We start from the raw sequence: 19,511 nt of genomic DNA, 5'->3' as shown, positions 1-19,511 counted from the left end.
TCTAGGTATAGAAGGAGGTCAATAATAACAAGTTCAGAGCAGGGTACTGAACTCAAGATTGCTGAGTCTTTTCTTAAGGGAATCAGTGACATTTAGAGATGAAGGTAACCAAAGAAAACTTCTAGTTTGGCGTACCCCTCCCCAAGAGAAGTAAATGGTGACCAAGATAATTAAATATATTTCTTAAGGTCACATGAGTAGGTAGAGGGGCAGAAACACACCTGGAACTCCTGGCTCCATTTTCAGAGATGTGAAGTACTGAAATCTAAGATTTCCAGGTTAATGTAAAATATGAAGCATAAAATTATCTTAAATTCTTAGATAAACAGTTTTGCACCAGATTATACAGCTTATGGTTCATAATAAAATAAGAGAAAAAAAGTAGGACCAAGAAGTACAGAATAGAAATTTTGGAGGAGATTTGGAAGGTTTTTTTTTGGAAGTGCCTTACTGAAATATTCTGAAAGAAAAAAAATAATTTGTCCTTTCTGCTTCTCTCCTTTGGATCTCAAAACATGAGCGCAAATACTTCTCTGTCCATTCTCAGCTAAGAATTTAAACGGCTAGGAATGCTGTCAGTCCCCTTCCTTCTCTCTATCCTTCCTTCCTGCCTGTTTGCCTGCCTTCTCCACTTAAACTGGATACCAAGTTCAGGGTCCATGTAATACATTTGAAAGGAATCACTTTTCTGAGTTTAATTTGGGAAAAATGAAATTTGCATCTAAGTAAACTGCACTGTATGTATTTTGTAACACAAAAATGGTACTGGAAAAACAGATAATGAATCTGTTTGGGTAGTCTGCAATTAAGGAAAGAAACTCTGTATCAAGAAAGAATCAAGCCTTCTTTATGAGGAAATTAAGGACCTTTCAGAGCAATCTTCTGTGCCTTTAATAGAAGCCCAAACTCTGAGGCTGAGTTTATACTTAGATTCTAAGGAATCTAAAACAGCAAGTCAAGTAATTTAAACCACCCATTTAGTGCTGTGTAGGAAAGCTACCTGTATCTCTATGCTCTGTTTTTCTACCACACTGAGCAGATATTTTTACATCATCTAGACATAGTCTAACTCTCTTACACATTTCTTTTGAATTGCGTTTGTAACATTTCAAAATACATGTGAATTCAAAATTTGACAGCCCCTCACTGGAATTGGTTTTAACACTTTTTATCTTTTCTCCTCTCATGACATATAGTTTACAATTTTGACGTCCCCTTTCACCTTCTATAATATTTGCTCTTGGAATTAGAACATGTCAGAGCTGGAAGAAATCTTAAGAGACCATTTGATTCAATGCTTTTGTTGCAAAGTTGAGTAAACTGAAGCCTGGAGATATTCCCAGACTGCCTAAATCAGTTTACTGATTAGTAGAAGACAGAGCTGAGATTAGAAACAGGGCTAATCACTAATCAAAAGAATTGTTCCCATTTGACTAAGAAACTTTCTCATTGTTTTAATTTAGAACTTGAATATGTCTCAAATTAATACATAGCATTTTCCTAAAAGGTCTGTACAGTGATTAGCACCCATAATTTATCAAAATTTCTTGTGTTATACTTTGCGTGAACATTTTGCAAAAAACAATGGGAGGATTTCTCGTAGTAACTTCTAATGTTTTAGCTTAAATAAATTAAACTCCTGTGTTAGGATATGACTTTTTAAGCCCTTGCACATCTTAACTTTTACTCCAATATTGACTTAAGGTTTATATAATAACCCCCAAACACAAGTTCTATTTTAAGAGTAATAAAACTGCACTAGCTTTCTGACTTTTCTGCTGAGTACAGAATACATTTAGTGAAATGGAGGTTTTTCAGGTATTCAATGTGTTACGTTATCCCAACAAGAGAATTCTGGTCAAACGGTTCACTTTGTTGCTTGCCTTACTCAGATTTCTTACTTTCGCTAATCAGATTATTTCTATAAATTCCAGTCTCCCACTTCACCCTGTGCTGCAGAGTCCTGAACTCCAAAGATTCTACAGTCACGGACTTCCAAACTGAAAACTTCCACACACCTGTAATCGTGTGTGCATGGGGGAGAAAAAGATGGACTGACGTGTGAAAATGAAAGACTTACCTTATAGTAATCAAGTCATCTTCCCAGAACAGGAAATAGCTAATACAATTTTATGTTCTTGGGTTCTATAAGGTGCGAGAGTTCGAGTTAAGCAGTGTTGTAGTAAATGCGTGGGCAGTATTCTGGAGTTATTTATCAGCAGCTAATTTACAAAAAGAAGCAACAGAGGACGGAAGCAACTATGCTCTCTGATTCGGGGTAGCTTAGCGGTCTAACAAAAGTAATCAAATATTAAGAGCTGCAAAGGAATGTGACTAAATTCCTTAAAATATGAATCTAATGGAGTAAACACATTTTCAACACGTTCGCTAACATTTGTATGTCTTACTGTTTAAGCGGGGATTTTCACTTTAATTTCTACCACCCTTAAGTCTTAATCTCCAATAAAAAGTACATAGATATAATTCTGTAGATGATATTCCAATGGAAAGTGAATTCATTCTCAGCATTAGGCATCACAGTAGTTTTTATTTATTTAGAGGATGTTTGAATTTTAGCAGTCCGAGTCAAGTATAAAGGGAATGAAGCAAACAAAAATTGTACTCTTAGAACCTAGCTGTAAAGGATATCATGTGAATTAAAAAAAAAAAAAAGATCTATGGATTCCACACCATCGGTAGGTCCCTCTTAATCCTACCTTATATTGCAATCAATTGGATGTTTGGTTAAAGGCAAATACGTCACATGCAATAGCCAAGTACATACTATATAAGGCCGTTCAGATCTGACAAATGACGGTATAATGGCATTTTGTTAATTCTGTAAAGATTCTATTGCTGAGAGCTTTCAAAATTACCTAATGTACCAAATTCTAGAGTTAGTAGACAAAGAGTAACAACACATTGAATTTAAAGAAACAAATAAAACTCAGGGTGGGATTCTGTCTTGTCTTGTTTTGTTAAAAACCATGTATTGAATTTAATTTTTAGTAAAGCAAGCATTACATAATGCTTTAAAATTTTAAAATTCAGGGATAAAAGTTTACATCCAAAAAGATGAATGGAAAATTGTGCTTTCAGACTGTAGAACTAGTTTTCTTACAGGGTTAACCATTTCATCTTGCCATTGGATACTGGGAATTTCATCTATGTCATGTATATGTGGCAGTCCACATCCAGGTCCTGCAAAAATCTAAAACTGTGTGCTTCACTTCATGTAGCAAAGGCACCTATGTTATTCTCCCTTCTGAGCAAAAGTTATGATCCAGTTTTCCTGCTGAAGATGGTTTTTCCACTGTTCTGTCACTCACCCTCTCCGTGTTGAGCAGTACAGAAAATCACGAGAGAAGGTGGTGCGAATCCCTGCTTACACTGGAAGGAGTTGCTCTGTGGACCATTTGGAGAAGCTCTGGACTGATCACGAGGGAAACGGAGCAGAACTGTGAAGGAGACGTACGGGAACAAAAGGCTATTCTGGTGTGAGGAGAAATCAGTCAGTTCAGCTCCACAAGCAGATGTTGCTACTGGACTGACAAGTAGACCCGGCCCCAGCTGGAGACAGGTACAGTTTGCCGTTGGGGCAGACACACAGTTCATGCACTGTCTGCCGAGAGTGGGAGGGGCTGGGTGAAGAAGAGGAAGGAGAGCCGGTCGGCAGGTTTCCCAGCCGGATTGTAGCCGCATTCAAAAATATCTAGGGGGAAAGAAATTGCATTTTAATTCCTTTTAGCGTCCTATATTCTTAAGAGCTTTACAGCATGGTCTAATAAGAAAGACCACAGGACAAACAATTTTGTTGGTTTAGCTGCCAAACCTTGCTGAACCAACAAATGGCGTTCCTACGGTACAGCCCAAACGCTCTGTGGCTACCTGAGCCTTTGAGACACGGTATATTCTGAGAGAATGCCCTCGAAATGAAAGCAAGATTGTATAATCTGCTTACGGGGCCAACTCGGTTATTCAGACACCACAGAAAATGAATGCTTTTGACTGTCAGTTAATTTAACTTAAACGTGCCAGTCTAAAGAATATACAAAGAAATAAGGATGTTTATGGAGATGCCATTAGTGAAGTGATGGGCAATTAATTAAAACAATTTTACTCTCTGGTTTAATTTTTTTTTAAATACTCATAAAGTCACGTTGACTCCCAATCTACACCAAGTAGATAATGTGCATAGTAAATAACAGGTAACTATTAGATATAATCAGGTTTGAAGACTCCATGAAATATATGACCTGTACTTAACACCCATGTTGCTAAATCTTCTAACTTGCAAAATTACTTCACTTATTCCAAATCATGGACACAACACTTTCAGGGCCAGGGATCATATGGTTTTGACATGCATGGGGAATGGTCCAAAGAAAGGAAAACTAGATCATGAGTTTGAATGAGCAAAGAAACAAACTCTCTCTAGCTATGTCTTGATTCTATTGTTATGTAGCTAATTACGGCCTAAAGGCATCTCTAAATTGACAAGAGAACCAGAGAATATTCCATTTTCTACACATTTGCTCTCACCTAAGTCCTAATCATTTCTTACTAAGACTCTTGCAATAGCCCCCTAATTGGCCTCCCAGTGGCCACTCTTGTCCTCTTACAGTCTATTGTACATGCTGTTGGAGTGAACTTCTAAGAAATGCAAACCAAATCATGTCCTACCAGCGCTCAAGTTTCTCTAACGGCCTCCCACCATGCTTAAAATGAATCTTGATTCCTTTCCACGGCCCACAAGCCCTGTATGATCTGGCCTATCTCTCTAACATCACTTCCTACAATTCTTCTTGCACGAACTCTCACATTTTCTCAAACACACCAAAACAACCCTGGCCTCAGGGCTTTTTAACTCCTCATTTTCCTAGCCTGAAAAACTTTTCTCCAAATATTTACAAGTGGGGATAGATATTAACAGGGTGGTTAGAGAACAGAGGTAGGAGGGAGATTTCCTCTGTTTGCCTTTTCATGCTTTAAATTTTTTTGAAATATAGGAATCTATGACACACTAAGAATAAGCCAGAAAAAGAATTCCTATACCATAGACATGTATACTTTAGATTAACTTTAATTTTAGATGTGAGCTTATTTGTCCTGATCTCTACTAAAAGGTCACACTCTAAAAGAGGACTTTCCTAACCACCCTATTAAAGTAACACAAATCCATTAATCTCTCCTTACCAGCTTTACTTTACTCTGTAGTAACAATCTCTTCCTAACATTATATTGTGTATTTGTTCATTTATTGTTTATTTCTCTTACTTGCAAGTAATATCTATGAGGGCAGGGCCTGTCATTGGTTCAAGACTATAGAAGAGTGCATAAAATTGTGCCAGTACAAGTTGCATGAAGTAATGCTTTTCCTTCACCTTGTACATGTCTCTCTCCTCTAGGGTACAATTCTCACCCTCCACCAAAGCCCAGTTCATCTGCTTCATCCTCTATGGACCTTTCCCTAGTGCCCCAAGACGGAAAGACTCTTCTTATTTGGTTCTCCTGTAGCAGTTTATTATTAATATCTTATTTTGCTCATCACTTGGTAGCTTATTTTATAGTCATATTGATATATTACTTTCTCTAATAAACTATGTCCTTCTTGAAGGTAGAATTAAGTCTGAATTTTTTTATAACTTCACAGTGCTTGACCCTGCATGTACAGCTTCCATGTAATACAAATAGTTGCTGAATAAATGGATAGATTATGAAATAAAAATGATTGCATTTACCAACAGTATTCAAAGTTAAGAAAGAATAATTAAAGTTTTTGTTTGTAGGTATCAAATGTTGAAATTTATTACTTCATAATTTCTTCTACGGTAAGTGACAGGAAAGCAAAGAGAAAGGACTTCTATTTTTTTTAAGATGAATTTTTGTTTTTCTGATTCAAAAGTGCACAAAACTAAGTAAAAAAAAATGACAACGTATTTTTGGGTTATAAATGCTGGGCCTCATTTCTTCCTGCTCTGTGTTTCCATGAAGAGGGACATCAATGAGTGTAATACCAATTGCTACACGCTGTGGGTTCTTTCACTCACTTCTCCACGGGGGGAGGAAGGATGATTCCTCTTACTGGTTGAGTTTGACAGAGGAACTGGGCTTGCACAGCACAACCCCCTTTCTTCCCTTCTGCTGAGGAGTTGGCATGCTTGCAGAGAGTAGATATTCTCAAGTTTCGCCAATGCCAAACGTATTATAAAGACAAGCTCTGGGACTGTGGGGTTTAGGTCTGCATATGTGGAGGTTAGTTCATGCTGAAAAAGTGTTAGGAGCTGGTGTTTTGTCCAAGAAACCTTGTGACGTAGACAATAAAGAATGCAACATGGAAAGCTAAAGAACATGTGGATAAGGAGGCTCATGTAGGATTCATCAAATGACTCTAAGATATTGTCAGTGGTTCATTTCTTAGTAAGCACAGAAGCAAGTGTTACTGGCAAGCCCTGGTGAGTTTCAGAGGCTTGCTAACACCAGGCCACATCGCTGGGTTTTATAGTTTGGAACTGATTGCCTTTCCGTTGGTGTAGCCTAACTGAATAAATGTGGAGAGTAGCTGTTTTTATACAGGTAGGACATGCAGGTGGCAGCCTCAGAAAGCAAGCCCAGCTGTGGTGGCCTTATCAATGGAGTTAGCCTTGAACCTTATGGTATGTGGCCTGCTTCAGTTTAGCTATAGCTGTGCCCTCCAGCTCTCCTATCCATTTACGGGTGACTCTTGATCATATTTGGCTATGTGGCAATACTTAATTCCATCATCTTCTGAGATCCACATTGTAGCTTCACCCATATATGGGAGGTAGATTTTTATTAATAGGTAAATTTAAATGAATGGGGTCTTTAAAAGAGAAAATGGGAGTTGATTATATGGGGATGGATGAAAACTAGAACTTTGGTGGTGATCACTTTGTAGTATATACAGATGTGAAATTATAATGCTGTACACCTGAAACTTACACAGTGTTATATACCACTTTTACCTCAATAATAATATAAAATTAAAGAAGAAATAATAAAGGAACAAAGAAAGGATAAAGAAAAAGAAGGAATATAAATAAAATTCTGAATTTCGAAAGTTAGCCTCACAGATATAAGATCCATCCATAGAACGATGAAAGATTGAATAAATGATGGCTTTACATTTAAAAAATAAAAAGAAAGAAAAAGAAAAGAAAGGGGAGAAAAAATATTTTCTTGGTTTGAGACAGAAAACTAAGTTATGAGATAAAAAGGGGTGTCATATATTGATTCTTTCCAACCCCACGTAGCTCAGCTTTTCCAGGCTTCTGCAGCTTGGATGGACCCCCTCATAACTCTTTCTGTTCTGCTTAAGGCACTTCCGATGACACTGCTCACTTTCCAACTTCTAAAATTGATATTTCTATTCCAGATCACCCTATAAACCATATAATCCATTTGTTGTGAAACTCTTCCTTGTACTCAGAATGACACCCCTGAGCTTTTAAGTCACAGCCCATTGTCTTCTCTCTACCAAGAATCCATTTATTCCATTCTTACCTGTTGAAATCAGACCTATCCCTGTAGAACATTTAATCAGTTTGTAAGATAAAAAAATTGTGTCATCTTGTAACATACGTTATTAAGTTACTGCATTGCATATGCTATTATAACTTTCAATGTTTTACCTACAGTTGTCATTCATGTTGTTTTCAGAGCTGAATTTGAAATTCCTTGCAATACGGTGTCTGAAATGAATGAAACTTCTGCAGTGCAGAACTTTGTGTGCAATTTCATTCTTACTTATTTTGGTTACCTCAACACCATGTTTGCCGTGATCTTAATTAATTTAAACACTACCTAAGAGTAGGGACTTTATATTTTTCTGTATTATTTAATAATTGGTGGATCTGCCTTTCTGTGGCATAGTCAATGAAGCAAAGAGAAAGATTTTATATCATTTCATACTTCTTCCTAGAAAAATTACATGCGATTTCATTCTAATAGAAAGTGCTGTGCTTTTCTGTATATTTATTTTATTAATATAAAAAATGGCCACAGCTGAAAGCTTTTGGCTGTGACTTATTTACAGCATAATACTCAATTCATAATTAAATGCTAATCTGTAATTGAATTCAAGGATTCTGCTGATACTCTGAATAAAAGAACATAAGTAAAGTGGAGCATAAATAGAAGCAGAATGGAGATTAATAACCATCAATATTTATTATGAGATGATTCATTATGAATAATTTGAATGAAATGATTAGCATGATAAAAATGCTTTAAAAAAGATGTGAGATATTTAAGAAAGATTTCTCTCTTGCTGTGGTAGACAAAGTATTGTAGTCTGCAATTGTAGTGGGGAGAAATCCTGAAAGGTAATACGGATATATGTTTTCAATATTATAAAACATATTTCTAGATTATTTAAGCTGTAATATCAGATAAGATGCTAATGACCCTGGCAATAAGTTTGTTTATAAAAAGGAAGCCAAATGTGTAATACAAATTTATCTTGAATCAATAACTGAGATACTGGTATAAAGGTAAGAAAGGAACATCCTCTTTTTGATTCTGTTAATGTCTGCCCTCATATTTACATCTGAAGAGGTCCGAGATGCGCCAGAGCGTCACTCTCAAATCATCCTTCCAAGCTTTTTCTTCTCAGCTTGACCTTTATAAACTCATTAAAAAAATAAATAAGCACACGAAGGAAGAAAATATTAAGGGAATTAATTGGTGGAAACAGCAGCACAACAGATTTAGACCTTCAAGGACTTTGGGAATTGTGGTAAAAATATACAGAATCGAATATGTATTATGCATAAGGCTTTGAAATAATGAAGGTAGAATTAAAAACAAACAAGCAAACGAGAGCAACTACCAAGATGTCCAGGCAGATTTGAAAAAAAGCAACAGATGAGAATCCTAGAAATGAATAACAAAATTACTGAAATTAAAAGCCCAATGTAGGGATTGAAGAAGAGATTAGATACTGAGGAGGAACCTGGCATGTGGATCTGAATAAATAGGCAGAGTGAGGCATAGGGCAATAAAGAAATAGAAATGAGGAAGGAGAGGCTAAGAGATCTGGAAGGTAAGGGAATGAAAAGACATTTCTTCAGAGAGTCTGAAAAAGGCCATAGAGAAAAGGGGGAGAGGGACTATCTGAAGACGTAATGTTGAGGAATTTCCAGAATGGACAAAAATGTGATTCTGCAGACACAATAGTCACAATGTATACAGCAAGTAAAGGAGACAAAATAAATACCTGCCTATCACATTCCAGTGAAAGAATGGAAGCCCAAAGACAAAGCCCAAAGACTGTTCTTTAAATCAGGCAGTAAGAGAAAGAAGAGGATCTTTAAAGGAATGAGGACAACAGAGTTTAAACAGACTCTTGGGTGAAATAAAGCAACATGGAAGAAAAACAGCATGTATCTCATCTAGGAAATAACTGGGTGAAATAGCAAAATAAACTTTTGCTTTTTGTTTCCCTTTTAGAAAAATATAGGTACTATTTCTACTGAGACAAACACACAAACTTTCAAAGCACTTTTTGGAAAAACTTTTTGAAGACCAAAATGGAACCAAGACAGCAAAGACTTGCCTTCATTCTGGGTATTACCTTGATATTCATTCCATTCATCTGTCGATTTTTGAAACTGCAGGAACTTAGATGCCCCACTTATAAATGACTTATGAATGAATATCTTACAGTAGAAAAATAAATGGGGCTTTGACTTATGAAAATAACATTAGGTTTACCCAGTTTCATATTTAAGAAGTATTAATATTTTCATAATTTGAGCCCTCTTATGAAGTAGTTCCTTATGTTTCTCCTGGAATCATATGCGTATAATTTGAGAAGAAGCACCCTCCACAGTAAAAGGCCAGGGTCTACACCTCAGAACTCACCTCCCCCTCTGTGGACTGCAAGTGGAGCTCCTTCCTGCAGGCAGCCTTGAAGTCTCCAGCTGCAGCACTCACCTGGACCCCCCGGGGAGCTTCCATTATCAAGGACCTGGTTGGTGATTCAAGCCTTAAACAAACAAACAAACAAACAAAAACACCTTAATATTGATAAGAAAAAAAGTTTACCTTGGACTCAAAGATAATGTTAGTCAACTAAAACAAACAGGCAGGCATAAATACAAATCCTTGTCATTTCCAAAAAGGAAAAATGCTAAAAGGAGTTTTAGAAAGATTTTTGATTGCTTTATCTATTTTTTGGCTCTTTCTTCATTTGTTAGCATCAATTATTTACTCTAATTTGTATAATGATTTAGTAACCGTTTCTTGTGTTGTTTCCCTTCACAATGCACATGAAAAGTAGGTCGTGGTAGTTTACTAGTTTAAATCTTTTACATATTTTCAATATTAATGATGGAGTCTTAAGAAATAAATTTCTAGAAAGTTAGCATGTAAGTATCCCTCAGTAAAGTGTCCTTGTCTTGCAAAGATGAGAGAGTTTTAATGAAAATCATTAATATTGCAAACTTCCAAATGTGCCCAGTCAAAATTCTTAAACTAAAAAATTCTCAAGGGACTTTTTACACTTCTAGACATTAATTAAAATGAGGACGTAAGATACTTCCTACATCACCTGACCTCTATCGGCCCAAGAAAATGTCCACAGAATGAATGACATTAGTCTGAGAAAGAAAAATTAAATGAGGGGAGATACACAAGTGTTTTAGATAGCTGTGCCTGCAAAAAAGATAGTTGGGAGGTATTTTCAAAATTATCTCCAAATATAAACGTAGAGAAAGAGCAAAGGAAGGCAAAATACAGAAACAAGAATATAGTCGTAAAAAGCACTTGGTGTGATAAGAGATCTTATCCTGGAGTTGATCGTTTTGGATAATAGCTTGCTCTGGGGCTGTAACTGCCTGTGTTCCTCGTGACCTCAGGACTTCAGGACAAGAGTCCCTTCAGGCTCATATTCACCATCATCGAGAGCAACAGGTCTCCTTTGAGGCTACCATCCCAGTGTGGTTTTTCAGAGAGAATCACACCAAATAGTTTGAGCACTGAAGATCAGCCCTCTCTCTCAGTAGTAAAGTTGAACTTAAACACTTGAAAGTGATATTGAAGGACTAAAGCCAGCATTTTGAAGAAGTGATTTCAACACTTTAAATTTTTTTTCACTCACTAAAGCAACTTTGAAACTTTCATCCCTATAGGCCTTTTGGATATCTTCATAAAATCCCTTGAGGGTGAGGTTTTCAATATATATATTTTAAAGAAATGTCTGTTTGTTTTTTTTTAAACACAAATTACACATTTTCACAGAATATTTGAAAACTTCAAAAAGAATCACCCATAATTTTTTTCATTCATAATATTTATACTTTGCACAGAGTATCTAAATTTCAAAATCTGAATATTTAAATATATATTTATAAGTGATGTCCTCTGATACACCCCCAAATATTCACCATCTTGAATAATATATCTGTGACCATTTCTATTTCCACTTGTTATAGACCATTTCTATAACATTAAACGTAATTACATAAGTTTGGGTATGACTGAACCACTCAATCAGAAGTCAGATAAGAACTTAATTAACATGAATTAATGTTCTGAAACATTATGAATCTGAAGGAAACACAACTTGTAAGTGGGAGGAAAAACACGCTTATTTTATCAAATAATTGATATGGTGTAGTTTGTTTCCAAGGATAAGGGGTTGGGATACTTATATATTTGACAGTAAATTATCTGTAATAAGTGTGAACATTTTTTATACTATATTTTTACCCTATTTCTGCTAGAGCATTAAAATATAGTAAGTACTTCTGGGCTTTTGAGTTTTTCCATTCTCATCCTTACTAAATATTTAATTAAAAAATCTTAATTGTCTTCATCTTCATTTTAGACCTCAGGTACCCATTGGCAGTCTTGCTATGGAGTGTTTTGCTAGCATTGACTTAGCGGATCCCTATTCAAAGAGGCAGTAAAGATGGAGAGCTGGCTAGACCTGGGTTCAGGAAAGTGAGCCAGCAGCAATAAATTTCAGTTTTATCATCTCTAAAATTGACAATTATAATGTTTTCTTATAGGATTGTAAGGAATCTCTTAAACTGATTAAGGGAAATAGCTATGTAGTGGGATAGTAGTTTGAAATGTATGGGATTTCCTCCCTGTCCCCTTTCCTTGCTTCCTTTGCCATTCCCCATTCACTAAACACTATCCTTTGCCAAAAATGGTGGACCATAGAGCAGAGAAGCTGTTAAAGATATTTTGTGTTTCCTAATGTTACAGACATTTTGAGTTGAAAAAAAACCCTAGCCATTTATTGTGTTGAAAATGATTCAGCACATAAACAAAAACAGAGAAGAAAACCAACATCAGTAAGACCTTGTTGTTTATTTCACGAGTTGGAGGAACTGTTTTCTTGATTCACAGGCTAGAGAAGATTTGGAGAGAAATAAACAGAATTGGTCTTGAATGGCTCTCTGTGTTCTGCTACCTGAGGTCAAGTCCTAGGTTTGTGGGACCTTTATTCTTTAGGTGTTAGAGGTCTGAGGAGAGAGTGATATTTCAGGACAGCTGAGGACAAGAGACCACAAGATCCTCAAAGGAGAAAAGAGTGGTGACCTGCAGTGACTGAGGACTAAGTGACGGTAAGAAGAACATCTTGGCAAATGCCAGTTGGATCATGAGGCTACCAAGGACCAAATGTCACCCCAAATGCTTAGGCAGTGTAAGCGTCTTGGTATAACGATGCAACCCCAGCGAGAAAGAAGAGAAGTGAATAGACTGGGGCTTAGTTTCTGATAGTGAGCACAATGGAGACCATACATGTAAATTAAAGTTTTACAGGAATATTTTCATTTCCTCTACAGATAATTTTGTGCCCTAAGACAATATATACCTGCCATATATATATATATATATATACATATATATGTGTGTGTATATATATATAAAACCTATCAAGGGGTAAAGGGGTACATAAAACACGTTATATGATATATATAATATATATATAAAACTTATCAAGGAGTACATATATATATATATATAACTTATCAAGGGGTACATAAAACATAAAAAACATGGCAATTTTACAGTATTGCTAAATCCTTCAAGTTCTGAAAGTGATAAAGACTGAAAGTGATTAAGACTTTGAATTAAACAGGCTTCAACTGTATGCTTTGCTAATCTTGATAAAATTAAAAGTAGTGCTCACTAAGAAATGATATAAGTTTTATTAAAAATAGCACTGTTTTATATAGCATCCATCACTCGGGTAAGTAATATACACTAGGAACTTTAATTATGGAGAGCGTGCAGATAGAGTATATAATAAAAATTTATTAGATCATTTGGAGGATTTCATAATTCTATTTTCAAAGGAACATGTTGTGGTATTCAAATATTTCTTATGAACATGAAAATTAAAGTAAGCTGCAAACTAGTTTTTACAAGCTTGACTGACTATTTAGCATAAGCAAATAAACTAAATTTTGGGCAGCAAAAATTTCATAGCAGGACTACAATGTATATGGAGACCTAAAATCTTCAAATTAACACTACTGTGAATAGCATACGTTCAGTGTGAGCATTTACAGATGCATGTATTAACCTGAATCATCCAATATCAATATTCACAATTACATGTATACTTACATTTAAATATTACATTTACACACATTACCTACCTAGAACTGCCCATTGTCTCTAGGTCTATCACTTGGTGAATAAGGAAAAAACACATTTTTCACAAGCGGTGTGCAAATTTTGTTCTATATTTCCATCCAAACTGCAAGTGTTAAACTCCATGAATTCTGACAATAAGAAAGTAATATTTGCATTTAAGCACAATGTGGCACTTTTAAAAGGTTTTGAAATCAGGTAAGCATATGATCATGATATTAACTATCCAAAGAACATTATAGAAAAAGTAGATGCAGACACAAAACTTAAAATATATAAAATAAAAAGTAGACATCATGTTACCAGTTATCCCAATTTATCAAAAGGATTTGATGATGGTGTAATAATATATTTCATTGACTATTTTATAAATAATATTTTCCCAGGCTCTTACTAGAAGCTGGGTACTTCTAGAGGCTATATTATAAACTGCAGGATATAGAAAAAGTATTTCCTATATGTATTAAAAGTGTTGCTGCATACTATGAAGTAATGAAAGTTATTTCCAAGAAGCAGTCTGGGAAATTCAGCAAAAGTTACATCAGTCTAATGAAAGAATTAAACATAGGACTTTGAATAATAAGCTCATAGTTTCTACACGAGTTCTACTAGAAATTTTAAATCCAGTTAACCTCACTGGGGCTCAGTTACCTAATAAATAAAATTACAGCGCACCTTAAACATAAAATATTTTATTCATTGCAGAACATCATTAGATCTGTTCTTTATTAGTGTGTTAGCCATATATTTATAATAATACACTAAAAGCTATTTTAAGGAAGGACAAGAAAATTTAAAAATAAAATTCCCTCTCTTAGTTTGGTCCTCCTCCCTCTGTCCCTAATGTGCAGTGTGCATCTCCATTAAACATTAACCAGAGCGCCTCAAAGGTGGGAATGCCTGCCTGCTCCACAGAAAGATCTTTTTTTTTTTTTCCTTTCTTCTGACACTAGCTATGCAACTTCTTAAAAGAATAGCATTCTTTCCCAAATTTTAGGGGGTCATAATGACTTGCTGTTCCCTTTGTACGACGCTTATGCTTACCTGGACTGTGAATCTTCAGTGAACTTTATGTAAAATACCAGTATGCCATTTTGATGTATGAACCTTTGTCTCGAAAATGTACATGACTGTGCTTTCCACTTCTGACAGGTGGAACAGTTCTCAGGGCTTCTGAGAGTCTGTCTCCTGGATTATAATCCTCAATTTGGCTTGAATAAAATTCCCTTTCATTAATTCTTCTTAACTTGATAATTGAATTTTCGTCGACAAAGAGTAAAATGATACAACCACTTTGGAAAGCTCTGGAATTTTTATATAAAACTTAACATAGCCAGATACATCCCAAGCATCCTTCAATTATGAAAATGCATAGATAAAATACTGTATGTTCATATAATGGATCAGCAATAAAGCAGGAGGAACTATTGATACAGACAACATCATGAATGGCTCTCAAAAACATTATGTGGAATGAAATAAATCTTACAAAGAAGTACATCTTGTATGATCAATTTATGTTAGTACTAAGTCAGCCTAATCTAATACAGGGTGAAAAAAACTGAGAGTAGTTTGCTTCTGGTGGGTAGTGGTGGGGATTTACCAGGAAGGAAATGAGGGAACTTTCTTGAGTGATGATAATGCTTTATATCTTGAGAAGAATTTGGATTACACAGGTGCATGCATTTTTCAAAACCCAGCAAATATGCATTTAGGCTTTGTGAATGTCATTGCATAATTATTTTACAACAAAAGGAAAGAAACTGTAAATGATCTTGGATACTAATGATGTACATGCTGAAGTGATCAGGAAAAGTGTACAGATTTATACAATTTATGTTCAATGCATAAAAATTAAGATATACTGGTGGATGGACAGTGGAAATGTATACATAATTTAAGACATACAGAAAAATGATACTAGGAGAACCTAGCTGGGGGTTATATAGGCGCTTTCTATAAGATACTCTCAACATGTAGTATGTTTGAGAATTTTCATAATATGATGTCGGGAAAGAAAGTGTGGTCACAGATATTAAAGGATTATCTTTTGTTTTTTTTGGTAAAATTTGTAGAACTGTGTACTATGAAAATATAAATAGGAAAACTGTTAATTGATGCTAATATTTGACTGTTATTGACTGTATTACAATGCAATAAAGATATTAAAAACATACAGGGATACTATAAAAATATGTAATTCCTGTTGTTATATCACTATATTAATATAAATGCTATATTATTCAAAGTCTGTATTTTACAATTATTTCCAGGAAAGGGATACCTAGAAAGGACATCTGATATTCTTTACTTTACCTGAAAATTCAAGAGTTTGAGGTATTCCTGGATAAAAATAAGCTCATATTTATACTTCCATATCATGAAAATTCCAATATATCAAAAATAATAAATATATGTAATAAAATTCCAACAAGAATCTCAGTAGAGTCTCTTGAAACTTAAAACTTTATGTCAAAATATTTTGAGGGGAAAAATATGTGTGACAATTACCAGATTTTTTAAATGAAGATACAGTAGGAGATTTTCCTTTTAAAATTAGAACTTAATATAAAGGAATTTTAATTAAAAAATGATATCAAAATTAGAAATGGAAATTTGGTCAATGAAACACAATACAATCTAAAACAGATGGCAAGTATTTATGAGAAGTTAATATTTGACAAGTTGTAGCAATCATTTTGGGGTGGAAAATATGAGGTTATTTAATAAATGATGCTTAATAAATTGACTATCCATACTGAAGAAATAACATTAAATCCTTAACATGCTCTGCAAGAATAATTTCCAGTTTTATCTATTCAAAATATAAAAACTAATAAATTATAGACTGTAATTTTCAATAGAAAATTGGAAGAAAATTCAGAACATAATTTCCCATTTTATTTACTCAAAATATAAAACTAAGAAATGACCTAGTGTACAAAATAAACAACAAAATTAGAAGAAAAAACCCAGGAAATATCCAACTCTAGAAAAGGGAAACCTTTGAAACAAGACTGAAGCCTAGAAATCATAAAGAAAAATAATTTATATAGTTTGCAATGCCAGTTTTTGGTTGGACTGGTTTTCTCCAGATACCCTCCACTTCTCAAATCAGCCTAGAATCCCTCTAGAATGTCCTGGGCTCAGATCTTGGAACTCGAATCAGACTAAACCTGGATTTTCTTCTAGAACCATCTACTAAGTAGACTTTTGGTAACAGAATATCAACAGTTAAATGATGCCCTGATTCTCTTCTCCATGGAAATTCTCAAGCTTCCACTGAGGGTTTACAACATATACTTAAACTATTTATTTTACTACAAAATACTTTCTAAAAGGCCTGTTGAAAAATGAAGTCCACATGTATTGGCAAAACTTGTGAATTTCTATGCAATTAGTCACTGGAATTAGTGAAGAACAATTGTGTTCATTTTTATAGCATTATAGTAATCACAGCAGTGCATTTCAGAGGAGTTTTTATAGTGGGTATCCAGGGATTATAGTAGAGAGAAGGATTAATGTTGAACTCGAGTCACTCTGCTGCCTATTTTTTCCAAGCAATTCAGTTTTGGTGTTTAGATACCGAAGCCATAACAAGATTTTGTTTTTAAGGTGTTACATAATTTTCAAATTTGAAAATGAGTGGCCTAGATTTCCAGAATTCTCAACATTCTGAGAAAATGATTTAGACTTCTCTTAAACTAAGTTGCACGATGCAATTACTAAATGGAAACTTAAGCAGAACTTGAGTATCATGTGCCTTGTTCTTGCTAAATATTTAATACAGTAACAGAGACAGAGTTGACACTCGTTATTTGCCATTTCAAGGATGAAATAAATGGAGAATTGCACAGAAAAGTGTTTTTAGAAAAAAAAATCCAATGCAAACTGTGACCTGAACATATGTTCTTATACAATCTTACCACTTTTACTGTCTTATCACTTAGGGCTACCCTGAGCTTTTTTCAGCTGCAAATCACATTGTTTTTGTTTCCACCATTTGTATTGTTTCCTGCCCACTTGCACACCCCTTATGGTCTCTTCCTGAAAATTAGATCAAAAAATCCCTAGGTCAATTTTTGCTCCCTGTTCCCATGACTGGAAGGGTAGGCAAGCTTCTCATTACCCACATTTGCTACAAACTCTAATATACAAACATATACATAGAATGAAAGAATAAAAGGAAGGAAGGAGGAAAGAAAGGGAAAGAAGAGGGAAAAGGGGAGAGAAGGAGAGGTTTGGGGAAGGGAAGTGGGGAGGAGAAAAATACTACTTTATTACCATTTTTTTCTCATAGGTGGAAAAATACCAGTAAAGTATATTACCCCTTTATTGACAAATTGTCTCAGGGAAAAACCTTACCATTTAATAAATGGTGGCTTTTCCTTGAACATGGGAACTATGTAAATCAAAGCTATGTGTTTCCAGAGATTAATTTGGAGCCTGCAAACCTCACATTTCAGTTTTAAATTATATGCATACAAGAATGGAAATGATACCAATTATGTCATTAAATAGCAACTCATTTTACTAAACCAAAGTCTAAATTCTTGCCTTATTCTTGGAGCAGTTAATAAAACTCAGATCCAAACAATCCTTGGACAATGGGCATTACATTATAGATTTTATCACTTCCCACCAAAGAGGGCAGAAATCCTATTGAGCTATAATAATTTAGCTACATATTAATTTAAGAAAAAATAAAAAGAACATTTATACTTGGACTATTTCAGGCAAAGTGCTATGATGTCCTTACGATTTGTTGTTTAGCCTTTTAACAAATAAGTCCCTGCCGAAAAACAATATAACCTTATATTAAAAAAAATTAAAGAAAATCTACACCTGTATTGTTAAAATGCACAAGAAGACTACTAGCACAGACCCTGGCACATAGTAAGCATTCATCAAACAGCCATTGAGTAAATAAATAATAGCAATCTACTACATTTCCACACCAAAATATTACCTAAACTCTACAGTAAACTTTTTGAAATGTTTCTTTCTAAAGTCTTTTATTCTTGACAAAAGCAAAATCAAAGACAACATGGCTTCTTACTCCCTAAATTACATTTTATTTACTTGGTCAATTGCTGTCACCTTGTTGATTAGACTTAGGTGTCAACTAAGGGTACTTCTTATTGCCCTGAAAGGAAAATTGTCAGCAAGACTCGTAAGGCTCTCCTCAGACACTGCTTTTAATCTTCAGTACACAAATGAATAATTGAATAACCTCGTCATTACTGTGCTTTGCTTCTGTTTCTATTTTGGAATTTAGATCAGTACCACTCATCTTGGGGGCTGCCAATCTGCTTTTAGTACTAGCAGCTAAGCCTCGCTTAGGTCAATGTTTAAATAATTTATGAATAATTAGAAAATAAAAACTGGAGACATGATATACTAATTATAATTTAATTCACATTCATACTTATGAATGTTGAGACATGTCAGTAAAGTAATTAAAATAGCAGTTGGTTCTTATCCTTTTTTGGCAATAGGCTTTTCATAATGAAAATCTGTGCAACGAGTACATAATTACTAAAACGTTAGAAGTAAAAAAAATGTTTCTTTTAGAACTTAGTAATTACAATTTTTTTATTGAATGAAACTCTGGTATCTATGTTAAAACGCAGCTCAAAAACAGTTGGAATCAATGTTAGTCACATGTCTTAGTAATACAAAAACAAATGACAACACATTCCTTATATACAGGCATTTAGCATCCTCATTCAGTTTTACTAAGTTTCAGTAATTCACGTCAACCAATTATAATAAAACTATTATGTGTGAGATAGAGTGGCTGGCTGTTATTGAACTAAAGGTAAGCAAGGAAGACGTAGATCCCGTTCTAGTGGCAACACAACCTTGTTAAGTAA

General features: G+C 34.6%; 1 protein-coding gene across 3 annotated transcripts in view; it reads right to left on the bottom strand.

The window, feature by feature from the left end:
- Window positions 1–3,443: 3,443 nt before the first annotated feature.
- SGCZ (sarcoglycan zeta) overlaps window positions 3,444–19,511 on the bottom strand; it is a 908,802-nt gene continuing 892,734 nt past the window's right edge. For 2 of the 3 annotated variants that reach the window (XM_027122723.1, XM_027122722.1), the window contains exons 5-6: window positions 9,886–10,009; window positions 3,518–3,712 (exon numbers count right to left, since the gene is read on the bottom strand). In XM_027122723.1, coding sequence (XP_026978524.1) covers window positions 3,518–3,712; window positions 9,886–10,009 — 319 coding nt within the window. Of the gene's footprint in view, window positions 3,713–9,885; window positions 10,010–19,511 lie in introns of all 3 variants that reach the window. The other variant, XM_027122721.1, reaches the window with a different exon arrangement.

The sequence above is a fragment of the Aethalodelphis obliquidens genome, unplaced genomic scaffold (genome assembly GCF_003676395.1).
Source record: "Aethalodelphis obliquidens isolate GAN/ISIS:26980383/991018 unplaced genomic scaffold, ASM367639v1 scaffold25, whole genome shotgun sequence".
Lineage (NCBI taxonomy): Eukaryota > Metazoa > Chordata > Mammalia > Artiodactyla > Delphinidae > Aethalodelphis > Aethalodelphis obliquidens.
The sequence above is the reverse complement of the archived record's forward strand: the minus strand, read 5'-3'. Positions and strand labels throughout refer to the sequence as shown.